Genomic DNA, 13,764 nt, shown 5'->3' with positions numbered 1-13,764 from the left:
TGACTCTCCTCATACACAATCTGTTGCGTTTCTAAAACTTCTCTTTGTGACTTTTCAGCCATTTTGATGTATTTTTCTTTTTCCTAAAAAAAATATAAATATATCATCAGATAAATTAACATGAACAGTTTCAGCTTATACAAGCCATGTACACATACAAGGGGGATTATTTTTCCATTTCACAAAATGGGGAATTCCATTTTAAAACATTGTGAATTCTGTTTTTATTTTACATTTCCATTTGCTGTTTTTAATAATAAAAGAAGGTAGCTTACCATTCTTAATTCTTGTTCTAATCTTCTGTTTTCTTTATCTTTTTTCTTTAACTCAACATCGTTACCTCCTCCCTTTTTTTTATTACCAGCAGTTCGGAATTCTTTCTTATTCATTATCTCAGCTAATTTATTTACAGCCTGCAATAAATGTTCATACATATAAATATTTGGAATATTTATAAATAATACCATTTTTCAATACCCTGCACATGCCAGCTCATTCATACAACTGCATTTACTCCCCATTCCTATTCCACTAGAACTTCACTATAACACTAATTCTGAAGTCCATTTACTGCATGCGCCTATATATTTATCATCATACATAATGGCTTTAAGTGCTTTTAGACTTGCCTACTTAAGCCATAGCGTGAATCACAATCAAGTGAGGATAAGTTTGGATGTATTTACAGTGGATGTTTTTATTAAAACGTGTGGGTCAACATGGCTAACAACAGTATTGAATTCAGTGAGTATATATGGATCCTACTTTAACATGGATGTAGTCAGTAGACCAAGACTTTCTTTCCGTCACATTGACAGTCTTGACCGAAGGACAGTGAAATTGACTGGCTGGAGAACTTATCTGTCAGTCATTTTAAATGCATAAAACTAGAATTTAATCTTTAAATGCAATAACTATTACAGTTACATTTATAGTTTTTATGTGTAAAAACACTCATAAGCGGTAAAACTTGGATAATCTATGGAGAAAATATCTTGCAAATCTGAGCTAAACAAATACGCCAAAAATTGACTAACTGGCAAAATATATAAGTGAAAGCCTTGCAATGGACACCAATATCATAGTTTTATGGTGTATTCTATACATTTCGCATGTAAAAAGTGTCATGTTAATATAAAGGAAGGACAACTGAATATACCTCTTGTTAATAAAATTCTTACCTGTGTTTTCTTAATTTTTTCTGTTTCTAATTCTTTCTTTAGTTTATCAACCTCTGTTGCTAATGATGTATTATGTGCTGAAAAATAAAATACTAAATGTCAAAGCTCAGAATTTAAAAAAACAAACCTGTATTATTTCTTTAGAAGTTGAAATAACATTAACTGAAAGATGCAATCAAATTTTTAATTTTTAAACTGTAGCAGGAAACAATTTGAATTTTTACACGGCAGCAGGAAACAATCAGCCTTTTATAAATACTAAATGTTTATTAACCAATTGATATGGGATAACATTACACATTCTAATAAACTCATTGTATCCCAAATATCACATTTCTAAAATAAAGAGATTGAAAAGTCAATATCTTAAATTAGTTGGCAACCAAAATCACATGTTTACAAGGAGACAAGTTCTTATTAATAGCATATTTACCTTCAGATAATTCTTTAATTGTTGTATTAAGAATATTATTTTCTGACTGTAGTTGATCTATCGTCATATTTGTATTTCGTTTGGAGTCTTCCATCTGCAATACCAATAATTAATGTTTAATAAAAACAATCCATCAATTCATGAAGCCAACATGAAATTGTATCAGTCAATAATGCATTTCATATCTACTCTCTTTCACATTACAACTACCATGGGTTCTTTTCGTTAACGCCAATGTATACATGAGTGGACCTCGCTTTTCTTTACTCATCTGATCGATAAGGAACACTTTCCTTGACGGCTCGGACTTGAGAATCCTGAAGGTTTTTCTCAGCCCTGCTGAATTTCAAATCCCCAGGCAATCTCACTGAGAAGTCAATGCCTTACTTCTTGACTAATGTGGCTCCCGTAATAAAAACAATCTTATGCTACTCTTCTTTTGATATCAAATATATCAACAATTGTCGATAACAACAGAGTATTTGCCATGTTTTATTTATCGACTGGAGAGTCTCTACATATGGAAAGATCTATAAATAAAAAAACTTACAGATGTTATTTGGTTTTCTTTCTTGGATATATCATTTTTATGTCTCTGCATTAAATCTTTATACTCTAATTCTAACATGGTTTTTTCTTTCTCCACATCTAATAACTGATCTTCAGCTATCTGACGTGCAAGTTGTTCAGAATCAGCTTTAGCTAAGGCTAATTGTAACTGAGCACAAATTGAGTCCCTGAAAAATACAACAATAATATCTTTAAATTCAATCCAATGTTATTACATCCCTGACTATTATCTTGTAAAACACTAGAAATATGTCTTTATGTCTTGTTTATTTGAATAATTATCAACATGACAAGAAAGGGAGACAATTAGATTATCCTGTCATTAGTTTACTCTTTATTGGAAGGAGAAAAAACCTCTACACCAGTCATTGAGCCGAAAGACGCTCTTCTTAATTTGCAAAAGTAAAAAAAACATCTCCTAAACAGCTATCCCATAATAAGGAGAGTTAGATCATGCTTAAAGCAATGACTTCATAGTTAAGTAACATTCACAATTCCACAGTGACTTATAACCATTTGTCAATGATACAATTATAAAATAACTTGCTTTACAAAATCTTTTGATTGCTAAGAAATATAAAGACAGATAAAACTTTCACACATGCAATGAAATATTATGAATGAATGAGTGTGGAAAAAATACTCCTCTTTATGTTAGTCACGGAGTGAGAAAGTAGAAACAGAGATTCCTTTCAAAACTTACTTTTCTTCGGTTATATGTTGAATATCAGCACTGAGATCCTGCATTTTCTTATTAGATAAATCTACTTCATCTTTCAATTCTTTTACTTGTGTTTTATACAAAGACTACAAATATACAAAATTATCTTTAAATTTGGATGAAGTTTAGAAATACTTCAGTATATGGTATGGAAAACATTAGTTTAAGTCTCTGTAATGCTTGTTTCTGTACAAAAATATGTTATCCTTGAGAGGTATTTAGCGATTCAGCACAAAAAAACATTTATATGTAATTTAATCACCGGTTGTTATATAAATAGCACAACATTTCATCAAGCTTTCAGTGACCTGAAAAGCTACAACTTCCTAAATAAGTCAATAATGAGGCTGATAAACAGATGAAACTCACTAATTACTGATAATAAAGCCTTGAGCAATCAAAATGATTATCATTCTGTTTAACATGAGTAGATAATTCTCTAATCAAACTTAGGATATTGATGTAATGAAACTATACACTTGAATCATAGTTAACTGGTACCAAAGCATTTACAAATCAAACTGCTTATCTCTCCTTAGCTTGAGCAGAAACTCTCATCATTGAAGTAGTGTTATATTTGGATCCTTGAATCCAGGGGTGTTTCACAGTTACATGTGGGTGAAAATAAAAATCAACCATTCTCCATGTTAATTCTAATCTCTTTCTTTATTACTCAAAAAAGGCAGAAGAACTACAACATAAGGGAGACAACTTGTTTCAACTTAACCATAAGGTTTCAGACCACAAAGATATAAAATATATCACAATATGACACTAGGTCAAGAAATTCATCTAATGAACACCTATACCAAGTCAGAAGCAGAGTTCAAAAATGTTTGAAAGACAAACCCATTTTAACACACCCTTGCATTCTCCAAAAGGTAGAGGACAATTAAAACGTTTACTCAACATGGCCATAACTTTAACAACAGAAAGATATACTTACAGCAAAATAAGATTCAGCTTCTAATTGTTCTTGAGCATCTCGTAGTTGTAAATCAATTAGGGAATTTTCCCTGAAATGACAAACAATATTACATATAAAAAAACTTGTATCATAAATGTTTTCATAATCTATTTGTCATTAAAGTTTGGAAAAAAGTAACCGCTGACAGACACTATTTACAAAAGTTGTAAAAATAAGTGATTAATTTTCTACAGGTGAGCATGAAAATAACCACTCTTCTCGGGAGACATTTAAGAGTGTGACCTCACTTATACCAAATTCTACGGTATGATTGATTCTGTTTAGGACTATTGTCTAATGTTGACAAATTAATTTTGGGTAATGAAATACTGTAAATGATTCAGAAAGAAATATGTCAGATCAGGACATAGTGAAACACATATTTATCCTGTTAAAACTGTCATCAAGTCTAGTTATTGTTCAAATTACACTCACAAAAAGATCCCAGAAATCTCATTATCATAACAAACGTGTGAACCAGTCTTGAAAAATGTCAAAGGTTCTAAGCCCAATGCAAGGATCTCAATCCAGGAAATTCTGACTTAACAGGTGAAAATAGAAAGTACTTACTCTTTCACTTTTCTAACTTCTTCTTCAACTAATCTTTTTTCTTCTTTTAAATCAGCTATTTCTTTTTCTAATGCCTTTTCTTTGGATTTAGCTTTATTAATATCGACATACTGATTCTTTAAATCACCCTGCATTAAATTTCTTCTCTGTACTTCTTGTTCAACTTGAAGACTTAAATTTTTACACTGAAATACAACAAAGTATACTATTCAAATACTCTTATTTTGAATACAACTGCCAAGGGCTCTTTTACAAGGGGAAACCACACCGAGAAATCTAGATGAACTTTCTTGGCCAACACAGGGATCGAACACAGGACCTCCAGGTTAGCAAGCCAACATCTTACTTACTGAGCCTTGCAGTATAACTTCATTAATATATAAAAATACCTGCTACTGTCAGAACTGAATGAATGTAATGAGGTTTACATCATACTTTTTTCTGTTCCAACAGAGCTCATTCCAGACGGGTCTACGGCATGCTGTGTATTATAGGGACATTTTGCCCAGACAGCAATTGAATTCCAACTGTCAAGGATTCTTTTACGTGCATGCCAACGTAAGATCTTGGGTTTTTCATCCCATTTGAAAGACCAGATGCTGTTCCTGGCCAGGCCCTCCGTCATGCACCACTGAGCCACTGTTCAGAAATGACACACATTTATATGCATTTCTCTAAAACAACCATGTATCATCTGAGGTTCATTAGTGACTCTCTTACATTTATAGAGAAATAATAAAATTAACTGTATACAAACCTTTTCTGATTCTGTCTGTAGTTGGTTCTGCATTGACTTAACTTGGTTTTGAGACTGACCTAAATCTAATTTTATTGCACTCATTGCTTTTTCCGAATCCAATAATTTGGCTTCCGTTTTTAATCTTGCCTGCCTTTCCGCTTCATATTTATTGGTTATTTCTATAAGATTGTAAACATATATACCATATTAATATGTGTCATATGTACAATACATATGTACAAATTAGATGATTTTTTGTGATTTTAAACTATTTTTTCGAGTTTTTAAACAAAGATTTGATATTGAATAAAGGTAAAAGAAATTAGTGCTAAATACACAAGATTAAAGATACCCGGGTTACAGTGATGTTCAATGAAATAACAATTATTGTTGTCCCTGACAATTTTAATTTTGTACTGATTGTGTAATAAAAACATTGAGATGACAAATCAATGCAAGATAAAATGACAAGCACCAGGCATCAAAAAGCCTGCAGATTTCACAATTCTATTTTTTTTTTTAAATTCATTAACTATCTCTCATAATTAAAATACCGCAGGATGTATTACTTATCAATCTGATTAAAACACAGTTCCTATTTCGTTTCGTTTTTTTATCGTTGAAAATTATGTTTTACTTGTCTTAACAGAACTGTGGGTAGACATTTGCAGCAAAAGTTGTATTTTCAAATACCCACTTGAACCATCAATGCTGATTGGTTAATCAAATACCTGACGTCATAGTGTAAAAAGCTGCTCGCGTAACCCCGGACACGACCTCCCACTATAACCGGTCAGATCTTTATGTAGTGGAGGCCATCAAAAGTATAAAAAACCAGCAGCTGCCAGGCAGGATATGCCCCCATTTTGCAAGAGATGGATAGAGAACAAGCTAAACAAATGGCGATTTTTCGTACAATCAAGGACCATAATTCCGGAAGTTACGATCCGATATGCTCGAATATTGACAGGGACCAAGATCTTTGGGTTATAAAGATATATTTCAAGTTTCATCAAAATGATGGCGTATAAAAACAAAACGAGATATAGATCTGTATTTTAATTGAACTGATTGCCCATCTCCATTAAACTTTAAACCCCATTTCATTTAAATTTTGTGCTGTTTTGTTTTTCTATTTACTAGAGTAGGTATACCATGATTCTTTATATTATCTACAGTACTTTTATTATAAAATATTATATTACCTTTCACAGATTCTAAATTTGCTTCTTCCGTGGATGTTAACATTCGTCGTTTATCTGCCTGATATCGTTCCCTGGTTTCTGTGTGCATTTGAACTTCATTATCTAATCTTTGTTTAAAATTATCTCTTTCGAGTTGGATACTAGCATGACTCTAAAATACAAATAATACACAATTTAAGGAAATTTTGCGACACTTAGAAAAAGAAGTTCACTCTGTCACTTAGGACTTAAAAACACAAATTTATATAATTTAAAGCGGCTGATCTTAAATTCTAACAATATGTTTAAATTTGAATATCTGTCCTTTCGGTATTTACAAAGATGGTGAATTAAATATTTAGCAATATTCAATATTCTCTGCAGATGATATAAATAAGCCACCTTTATTGCATAAAATCTATTGAAAGGGAGAGAGAGAGAGAGAGAAATGGGGTTTAACATCCACTCGACACAAACTAGGTCATTTTGGAACTAACATATAGTTTAATTTTACTTCAATAATTCGCTTGTGCGTAGGGGTCTTTAGCAGTGGGAGGAAACCGGAGGACCCGGAGAAAACCCATGAGGTCTATTAAAAGAACAATATTTCCAGAATTTAGCACATATCTAATTATATCTTTGATTAACTTTTCAATTGCAGAAATGATTTGACGTAAACATACCTTTTCTAATTTCATGATGTTTTGTTGAAATTTTTGAATTTCAAGAACATAATTCTTTTCTTTTTCATTCAATCTCTGTTTTTCTTCTTGTAAAAATTTCATTCTCTCTATAAAAAAGACACAAAATATATTTAGAAAATTATAAACATACAACTTCAGATAAATCATCTCAAGGTATCAAACAGAGATTATTTTCCTTAACAACAGTGGCTTGCCTTCTTCAGTAATACAAAATCAACCAATAGCATACTTCTGACCAGTACATCCCACAACGGCTCAAAAGGTACAGACTTTAGTCTGGTATGATAAACTTAGAGAACTTAAAAACAAAACAAAGTAAAAATAAATATAGGTAAAGGCTATATACACTGTACGTTCATACTAACCTTGAAGTTCAACATAAAGTTTGTGTTCTTCTTTAACATTATTTCGTTCTAAATCAAGAGTATTCTGTAATGTAACTATATCTCTCTCTAACTTCTGTTTAGTATTTACTGCATCAACATATTTTGCATTTAATTCTGCTAAATGGGAGTCTGATAATGTTAATCTCTGTAAGATAAAATATATTTCCCAAATTGTCAATCTTTTGGTAAATAATCATTATACTGTAAAATATCATTGACAAGATTGTCAATAACTCTAAAAGAAAATATTAGAAAATGTTAGAAAATGTTGATATTTCATAACCCTCGAAACAAAGAACATAAATCTAAAGTACCGGTAGTTCAGATGATTAATTTTCAGTTAGAAATTTAACAAAAATCTACAAAGGGCCGGAACTCTAGGCGTAACTAATAGAAATTTGACATGCTTCTCCATATTAAAATGTACCACTGTTTCTAGAGGGTAATCGAATTAATAAATACATGAATAAAAATTGTCGTGTCAACTTCACCAGAGGAATGGATATTCTCAAGGCAAAGCAGTACCTGATGTTTTGAAATAAATAATGACACCAGACACTAGTATAATAACATGTTAGTTATGTAAAGAAAGAAAAATCTGTGTTGGAGAATGAGATATGTGATAAAAGAAGACATTTTATACTTATCAGCATGACCATGACACAGCTTTTAGCTTCGTTGAAAATCACAACTAGGGTTTCAGAAACAAACTTGTGGAAGTAAACAATTACTAAACGTACAGCATTAGTAATTTATCTTTGACATATCTATAAAGAATTAATGAATTACCTGCTGTAGTTCTGAATAAGATTTTTTATATTTATTTGAATTTTCCATTTCCATCATTAACTTTTGATTCAAATCACTAACCTAGAAAACAAAAGCATTTGATTCATTTTAAATTCACATGTCGATCTTGTACTTTACAAAATGATAATAACATATTTTTGTGTGCATAGATATTTTAAATACGCTCTAATTTATTTTATTTTCTGGTTAAAAACAGGCTTTAAATCTTTAATGCAAGAAATAACGAAAAAAAAATCTAGTTCTGTTGTCAAAAGGAGCTATCGGAAATGAAATGAAATGGGGTTTAACGTCCTACTGTTCTGCTCCTATGCTTGGCTAATGAAGACGGGCATACGCCATACAGTGTGCTATGAGGGAAATTTTGCCCGGGCAGCGGCACTATCGCCTACTCTTATATCGAATTCCAACTGCCAAGGGATCTTTGACGTGCATTCTAATGTATACACGGGAAGGAGCTATCGGATCAGATGAGTTAAACTGGTAAACTTTGTAAGTAATAGCTCTGGAAACGTGTCCAGCTGAATCTGAAAACATGGACTAAGAAGATATCGTAGGTGAAGTAAAATAACACATCCTTACATTTTTTTCTAAGGTAAAAACTTTTTGGTCATTCTGTTGGCTACTAGAGGTCACTTGTAACCGGACGTTTTTCTCAGATTCTAATAATCTTTCTGTATCTTTTAATGACTGTTCTATTTTCTTCTTACTATTTACTTCTGCGTCCAGCTTTCTTTGAGCCTGAAAATAAACAGTAAATGGTAATGTCTTAACGATTGGTATTGAAGGGTTGAGAAGATGAGAGAGGAGGGCTACAGCAACACCTTAAACCTTAAAGGATGTGTCAACTTCATCAAATATTGCATTCTGGCAGTGAGTACGGTCCTAAGCAATATCCACACTAATGCACTGATTTTAGCGGAAGAACATTAAAGAATGAAAATATCGACTACCCCAGTTCCTAAAGAAAACTAGAGAAAAGTGATATATTAATACCAGTTCATCCCTGGACAGCCCGAAACAGTCTGAAACTGTGGTTCCTTAGACAGCATTAAACTGTCCAAGATATGTGAATAATTTTCTGACCATTTACTAGTTCGTGCAGGTGAGACAACTGTGCAGTGACGGGACGGTCTAAGTATAGGGTTAATATATCAATTTCAAAGAAGTATCTTTACTGATATATAACAGAAAAGGATCTTTATAGTTATTTTGTTTAAAAAATGAGTACTACGTACATCAGAAATTTTTTTAAATCAGTTATCAAAAGTAAAAATAAAAGATTATGGATATATAATATACCTCTTTTAAATTATGTTTTATCAATGCTACATTTTTCTCTAATTGTGTACACATTTGTTTGAGTTCTGTTTCTTCTTTTGTTAATCTGTCCAGATCTTGTTTGGCTTTCCTACAAAATAAAATTACCACATTATTCAAAATGTAACAACCAGTGGCAATTCATTCCATAAATACAAACATATCGTCACCAATCAACAGAGCTGAAGAGTTTGTCTTGTTTGATTGGTGACTATTTTACTCACACCAAATCTGTTATTAGGACTGATACAATTCTATGACGATTTCTTATGTACTCCAAATTGTTTATCTGGCTTGTTATTCCAGTTTCGTGTGGGGTATCCTGCACTTACTATTTGTGAAGATAAATCAACAATTCTCAATTGATATCCTACATATTTTAAGTGCACATAAAATAATATCTTCTTAAGCCACCAGATCCCAAAAGTTAGTCTTATTATTATAACCACACAAAGTATATATGTAGGGCAAAGTATAGAAAACCTGGTAAGTAGACTGAAAAAAAAAACACACTAGGGAAAAAAAAAAACCAATCAAACTTACATATATTTGGATTCCCAATCATCTTGTGATCTTCCACCTCGGACATCTCTACTTTCCACACCCTATAATTTAAACATAGACAAAATAAATAGATGTCACTCATTAAACATTTCCACATTTATCAATTAATCAAGGTTCGAGCAATGAAATTGCTTATAACTCTGCTGCTTAATCCGAGTAATAAATGATCATTACCGAACTTAGTCAAAGTATCGATGCAACAAAACTTTACACTAAGTTTCGTGATTCTCATTGAATTTGTATCTGAGTAATCGTGTACTAAAGCATCAATGAATCAAATCGCTTATTTCTGATTATCTAACCAAGGTGTCAGTTAATGTTTGGTTTACGAGAATTATAATAAAGAAAGTAAGAATAAAATAGATACCATATTATAGAACATATGGATGAATATGAATAGGGTTTATAATATAATAAGAGAAATGTTAATCAGTTTGGAGATCAAAGTCAAACAATAATAACGGCCCGGTATGTCCTTATTCACAAAAAAGATATTAGTCAATTTGAAGACCACCTTAAAATAATAATATTAATACTAATAATATAGTCATCTGCTAGTAACCCTGTATATATATATACTATTCAAAAAAAGTAGGGGATATTTGATTTTTAAGTGTTATTAAAGTCACCTAATGAAACTGACGAAGAAACAAATGACAAAATGAAATGAAGTTCACAATCATCGATTTATTCCAAATGATCGTTAGACTAAGTAAGGCACAGACTGACCATTATAAGGGTAAAATGATACCCGGGGTCAAACAGCAAAGTTACCACAGCATCACAACCAACGGGTAAATCATCCTCTGTTTGCAAAACAAGCATTGATCCGACGTGGCATACTCCTAATGAGACGTCTAAGGTCATTTTGGTCCAGATTGTCCCATTCCTGTTGCAACGCAGCAGCAAGTTCTTGGACATTGGCAGGACGTTGTTGACGTTGACGTAACCTCTGTCCAAGCATGTCCCAGACATGCTCGATGGGGGAGAGGTCGGGACTCAGTGCTGGCCAAGGTAATGTGGTGATGTTCTGTTGTTGGAGGTAACCTGTAACGATCCTGGCCCTGTGACATCTTGCGTTGTCATCCTGGAAGATGAAACGGCAGCCATGACGTCGTGCGAACGGCACAACATGGACTGCCAAGATGTTGTCCCGGTAGTACTGGCCTGTAACATGCCCTGCAACAACATGTAAAGCCGTTCATCCAGCAACAGTGATGCCTCCCCACACCATAACAGAACCACCCCCAAATCGATCATGTCTGATGACGTTAACGTCTTGGAAGCGCTTGTTTCGACGACGCCACACCCTCCTACGTCTGTCCAAAAAATCAACAGTGAACCTTGACTCATCTGAAAACATCACATTGCTCCAGCGTCGATTATCCCAGTGTTGACGATCCCTACACCAACGACGTCTTGCCTGAATGTGATGATCTCTCAAACAAGGGATCACGCGAGGACGTCGGGCGCGAAGGTGACCCCTATGCAGTCTATTCCGAATCGTCTGGCCACTCACTCTCACACCAGTGTCTGTTTGAAGACGAGCGCTGATCTGATTTGCTGTGATGACACGATTTCTCAAGGCCAAGGTACGGATAAATCGATATTGGGCTTGAGTTGTCGCCCTTGGTCGACCTGAGCGTGGTCTGTCCTGTACAGATTGTGTATCACGGTATCTGGACCATAGCCTGCTTATGACAGACTGAGAAACATTCATCGTCCGCGCCACAACCGCCTGTGTTGTGCCGATCTGTAGCATGCCAAGGGCACGTAACCTTTCATTTTGGGTAAGCCGACGCATATCAAAATTTGTTTTCTGGTCACTAAAACAATTAAACTGATGTTTCCACCCTGGAATTCAATGCCACAATGACTGTAACATTCAAAGTCAGAGTCGTGCAAATCTTGGGTTGGACCCCCATGATGATCCCAAGCATCACCTGCATTCCATGCGGTAGCTATTGGTGCGTTTGGGCGTCACATGTAACTGGAAATGTTTCTTCTGTTAGGTTCTATAGTGACTTTTTTCGTAGTCATTTGCATATTTTAGTATTATGCCCCCAAAATCAAATATCCCCTACTTTTTTTGAATAGTATATAATAAAGAAAAGATGTTTAGTGTGAAATCATAGTAATATAGAGGTTATATATGAAAGATGCTATAGTGGATATCGAAAAAAGATACTGTGATGTTACATGACAGAACATTCGAGCACCTAATACGTCAACTGATGTAAAGGGAAATGACATCAAGGCCATATTTTCTATATAAATGTAAACAAGATACAATTCTGTATGGATCAATCTTATTTATATGAAAGGACATTTGGGCAATTATCTGTAAAAATATGACAGAATCTTTGTCAAAATATGGTTTTGAATAAATACTACATGTTATTCATAAAATTGTGTCTTGTAATGTGTGTCTACCAAATAGCACTTAAAGAATAAAAAATATGTGTGTCTGTAGTAAATATGAAAGCCATGCATAATATAGTTTTTCATCAATCAGAAAGAGTTTCTAGATATGGTATATATATTGTCTAATCATAAATGAATAATATCAGTTTGATTCATTCAACTTACATCAATACCGTCCATCTATAATAAAATTAAATAAATAAAAATATTTATATGGAAGATTGGTGCTTCTGTAGATGACCGTAATTTTCAAATGTTAATTATATGCTTACTTATGAACTAATGATTGAGTGTTTACTAACTATAAGCTCTTTACATGTGAACATAATGATGATAAATTTATGAACAATATTGGTTACTAGTGATAATGATGTATATGTTTGATACCAATCGTAATGATGTATATGTTTGATACCAATCGTAATCATGTATATGTTTGAAACCAATTGTAATGAGTGGGTCTATCCAATGGTGATGTGTGTAATGATACATGCGTACGCCAATTTAAAAGCTGACGATTACTTATCATTGATTGATGGGAAAATGCCTACAAATGATGCTTGTTGTGCACAGGCCTTAACAGAATATACAATTTGTTAAAATGGTTTTCATCAATAATAGTACATATAGATATGTTAAAACTTAAATATTTTCAAAGCAATAATTATTACTCACCCCTGATATATTGGCTCTTGGACCTGATAATAACCTGAAATGTACAGATGATGTGAGTTTCATATAAATATTTCAAGGCAATTTTAGAGCAGAAAAGAAAACCCCAACAACCAGAATATCCAAACATACAGTCTTTTTACTACTGTAAAGTTATCACAAATATATCAAAATTTTCACACTTTAGAATCAAACGATTGTGAAAAGAAAAGATAGTTCTAAGCAAATCCAAACAGACATTCAGAGTTGTGTCACAATCATCTATTCAGGAACATCCACTATAAATACAAATACATCTGCTGAAAATGTATGGAAAGTTCCACAATATACCTTTTAATGCATTTTTTGATATCAGATTTGCCGCACGAAATTGTCATTCAAATAGCAAGTTTAGGGGACATTCAAATTTACTGATGCAATGTGTAAAATATCATGTTATATCAGCACAATATATGATCAAATTCAACCATGATATGATGAAATTAAAATGAACAAGCCAACAGTGAGGCTGATGTCCCCCGC

General features: G+C 33.0%; 1 protein-coding gene across 1 annotated transcript in view; it reads right to left on the bottom strand.

Moving 5' to 3' along the window:
• Window positions 1-224: 224 nt before the first annotated feature.
• Window positions 225-13,764, bottom strand: part of LOC126817837 (rho-associated protein kinase 2) — a 39,661-nt gene continuing 26,121 nt past the window's right edge. Inside the window, exons 12-28 of the mRNA XM_050544999.2 lie at window positions 13,246-13,279; window positions 12,736-12,750; window positions 10,126-10,187; window positions 9,565-9,673; window positions 8,845-9,003; window positions 8,245-8,325; window positions 7,435-7,600; window positions 7,049-7,155; window positions 6,387-6,537; window positions 5,200-5,360; window positions 4,443-4,627; window positions 3,852-3,921; window positions 2,888-2,991; window positions 2,165-2,351; window positions 1,615-1,708; window positions 1,182-1,258; window positions 225-413 (exon numbers count right to left, since the gene is read on the bottom strand). Coding sequence (XP_050400956.1) covers window positions 225-413; window positions 1,182-1,258; window positions 1,615-1,708; window positions 2,165-2,351; window positions 2,888-2,991; window positions 3,852-3,921; window positions 4,443-4,627; window positions 5,200-5,360; window positions 6,387-6,537; window positions 7,049-7,155; window positions 7,435-7,600; window positions 8,245-8,325; window positions 8,845-9,003; window positions 9,565-9,673; window positions 10,126-10,187; window positions 12,736-12,750; window positions 13,246-13,279 — 1,951 coding nt within the window. The remainder of the gene's footprint in view (window positions 414-1,181; window positions 1,259-1,614; window positions 1,709-2,164; window positions 2,352-2,887; window positions 2,992-3,851; window positions 3,922-4,442; window positions 4,628-5,199; window positions 5,361-6,386; window positions 6,538-7,048; window positions 7,156-7,434; window positions 7,601-8,244; window positions 8,326-8,844; window positions 9,004-9,564; window positions 9,674-10,125; window positions 10,188-12,735; window positions 12,751-13,245; window positions 13,280-13,764) is intronic.

This window comes from Patella vulgata, chromosome 4 (genome assembly GCF_932274485.2).
Source record: "Patella vulgata chromosome 4, xgPatVulg1.2, whole genome shotgun sequence".
NCBI classification, from domain to species: domain Eukaryota; kingdom Metazoa; phylum Mollusca; class Gastropoda; family Patellidae; genus Patella; species Patella vulgata.
Note: the sequence above shows the minus strand (reverse complement) of the source record. Positions and strands in the feature narration are given on the sequence as shown.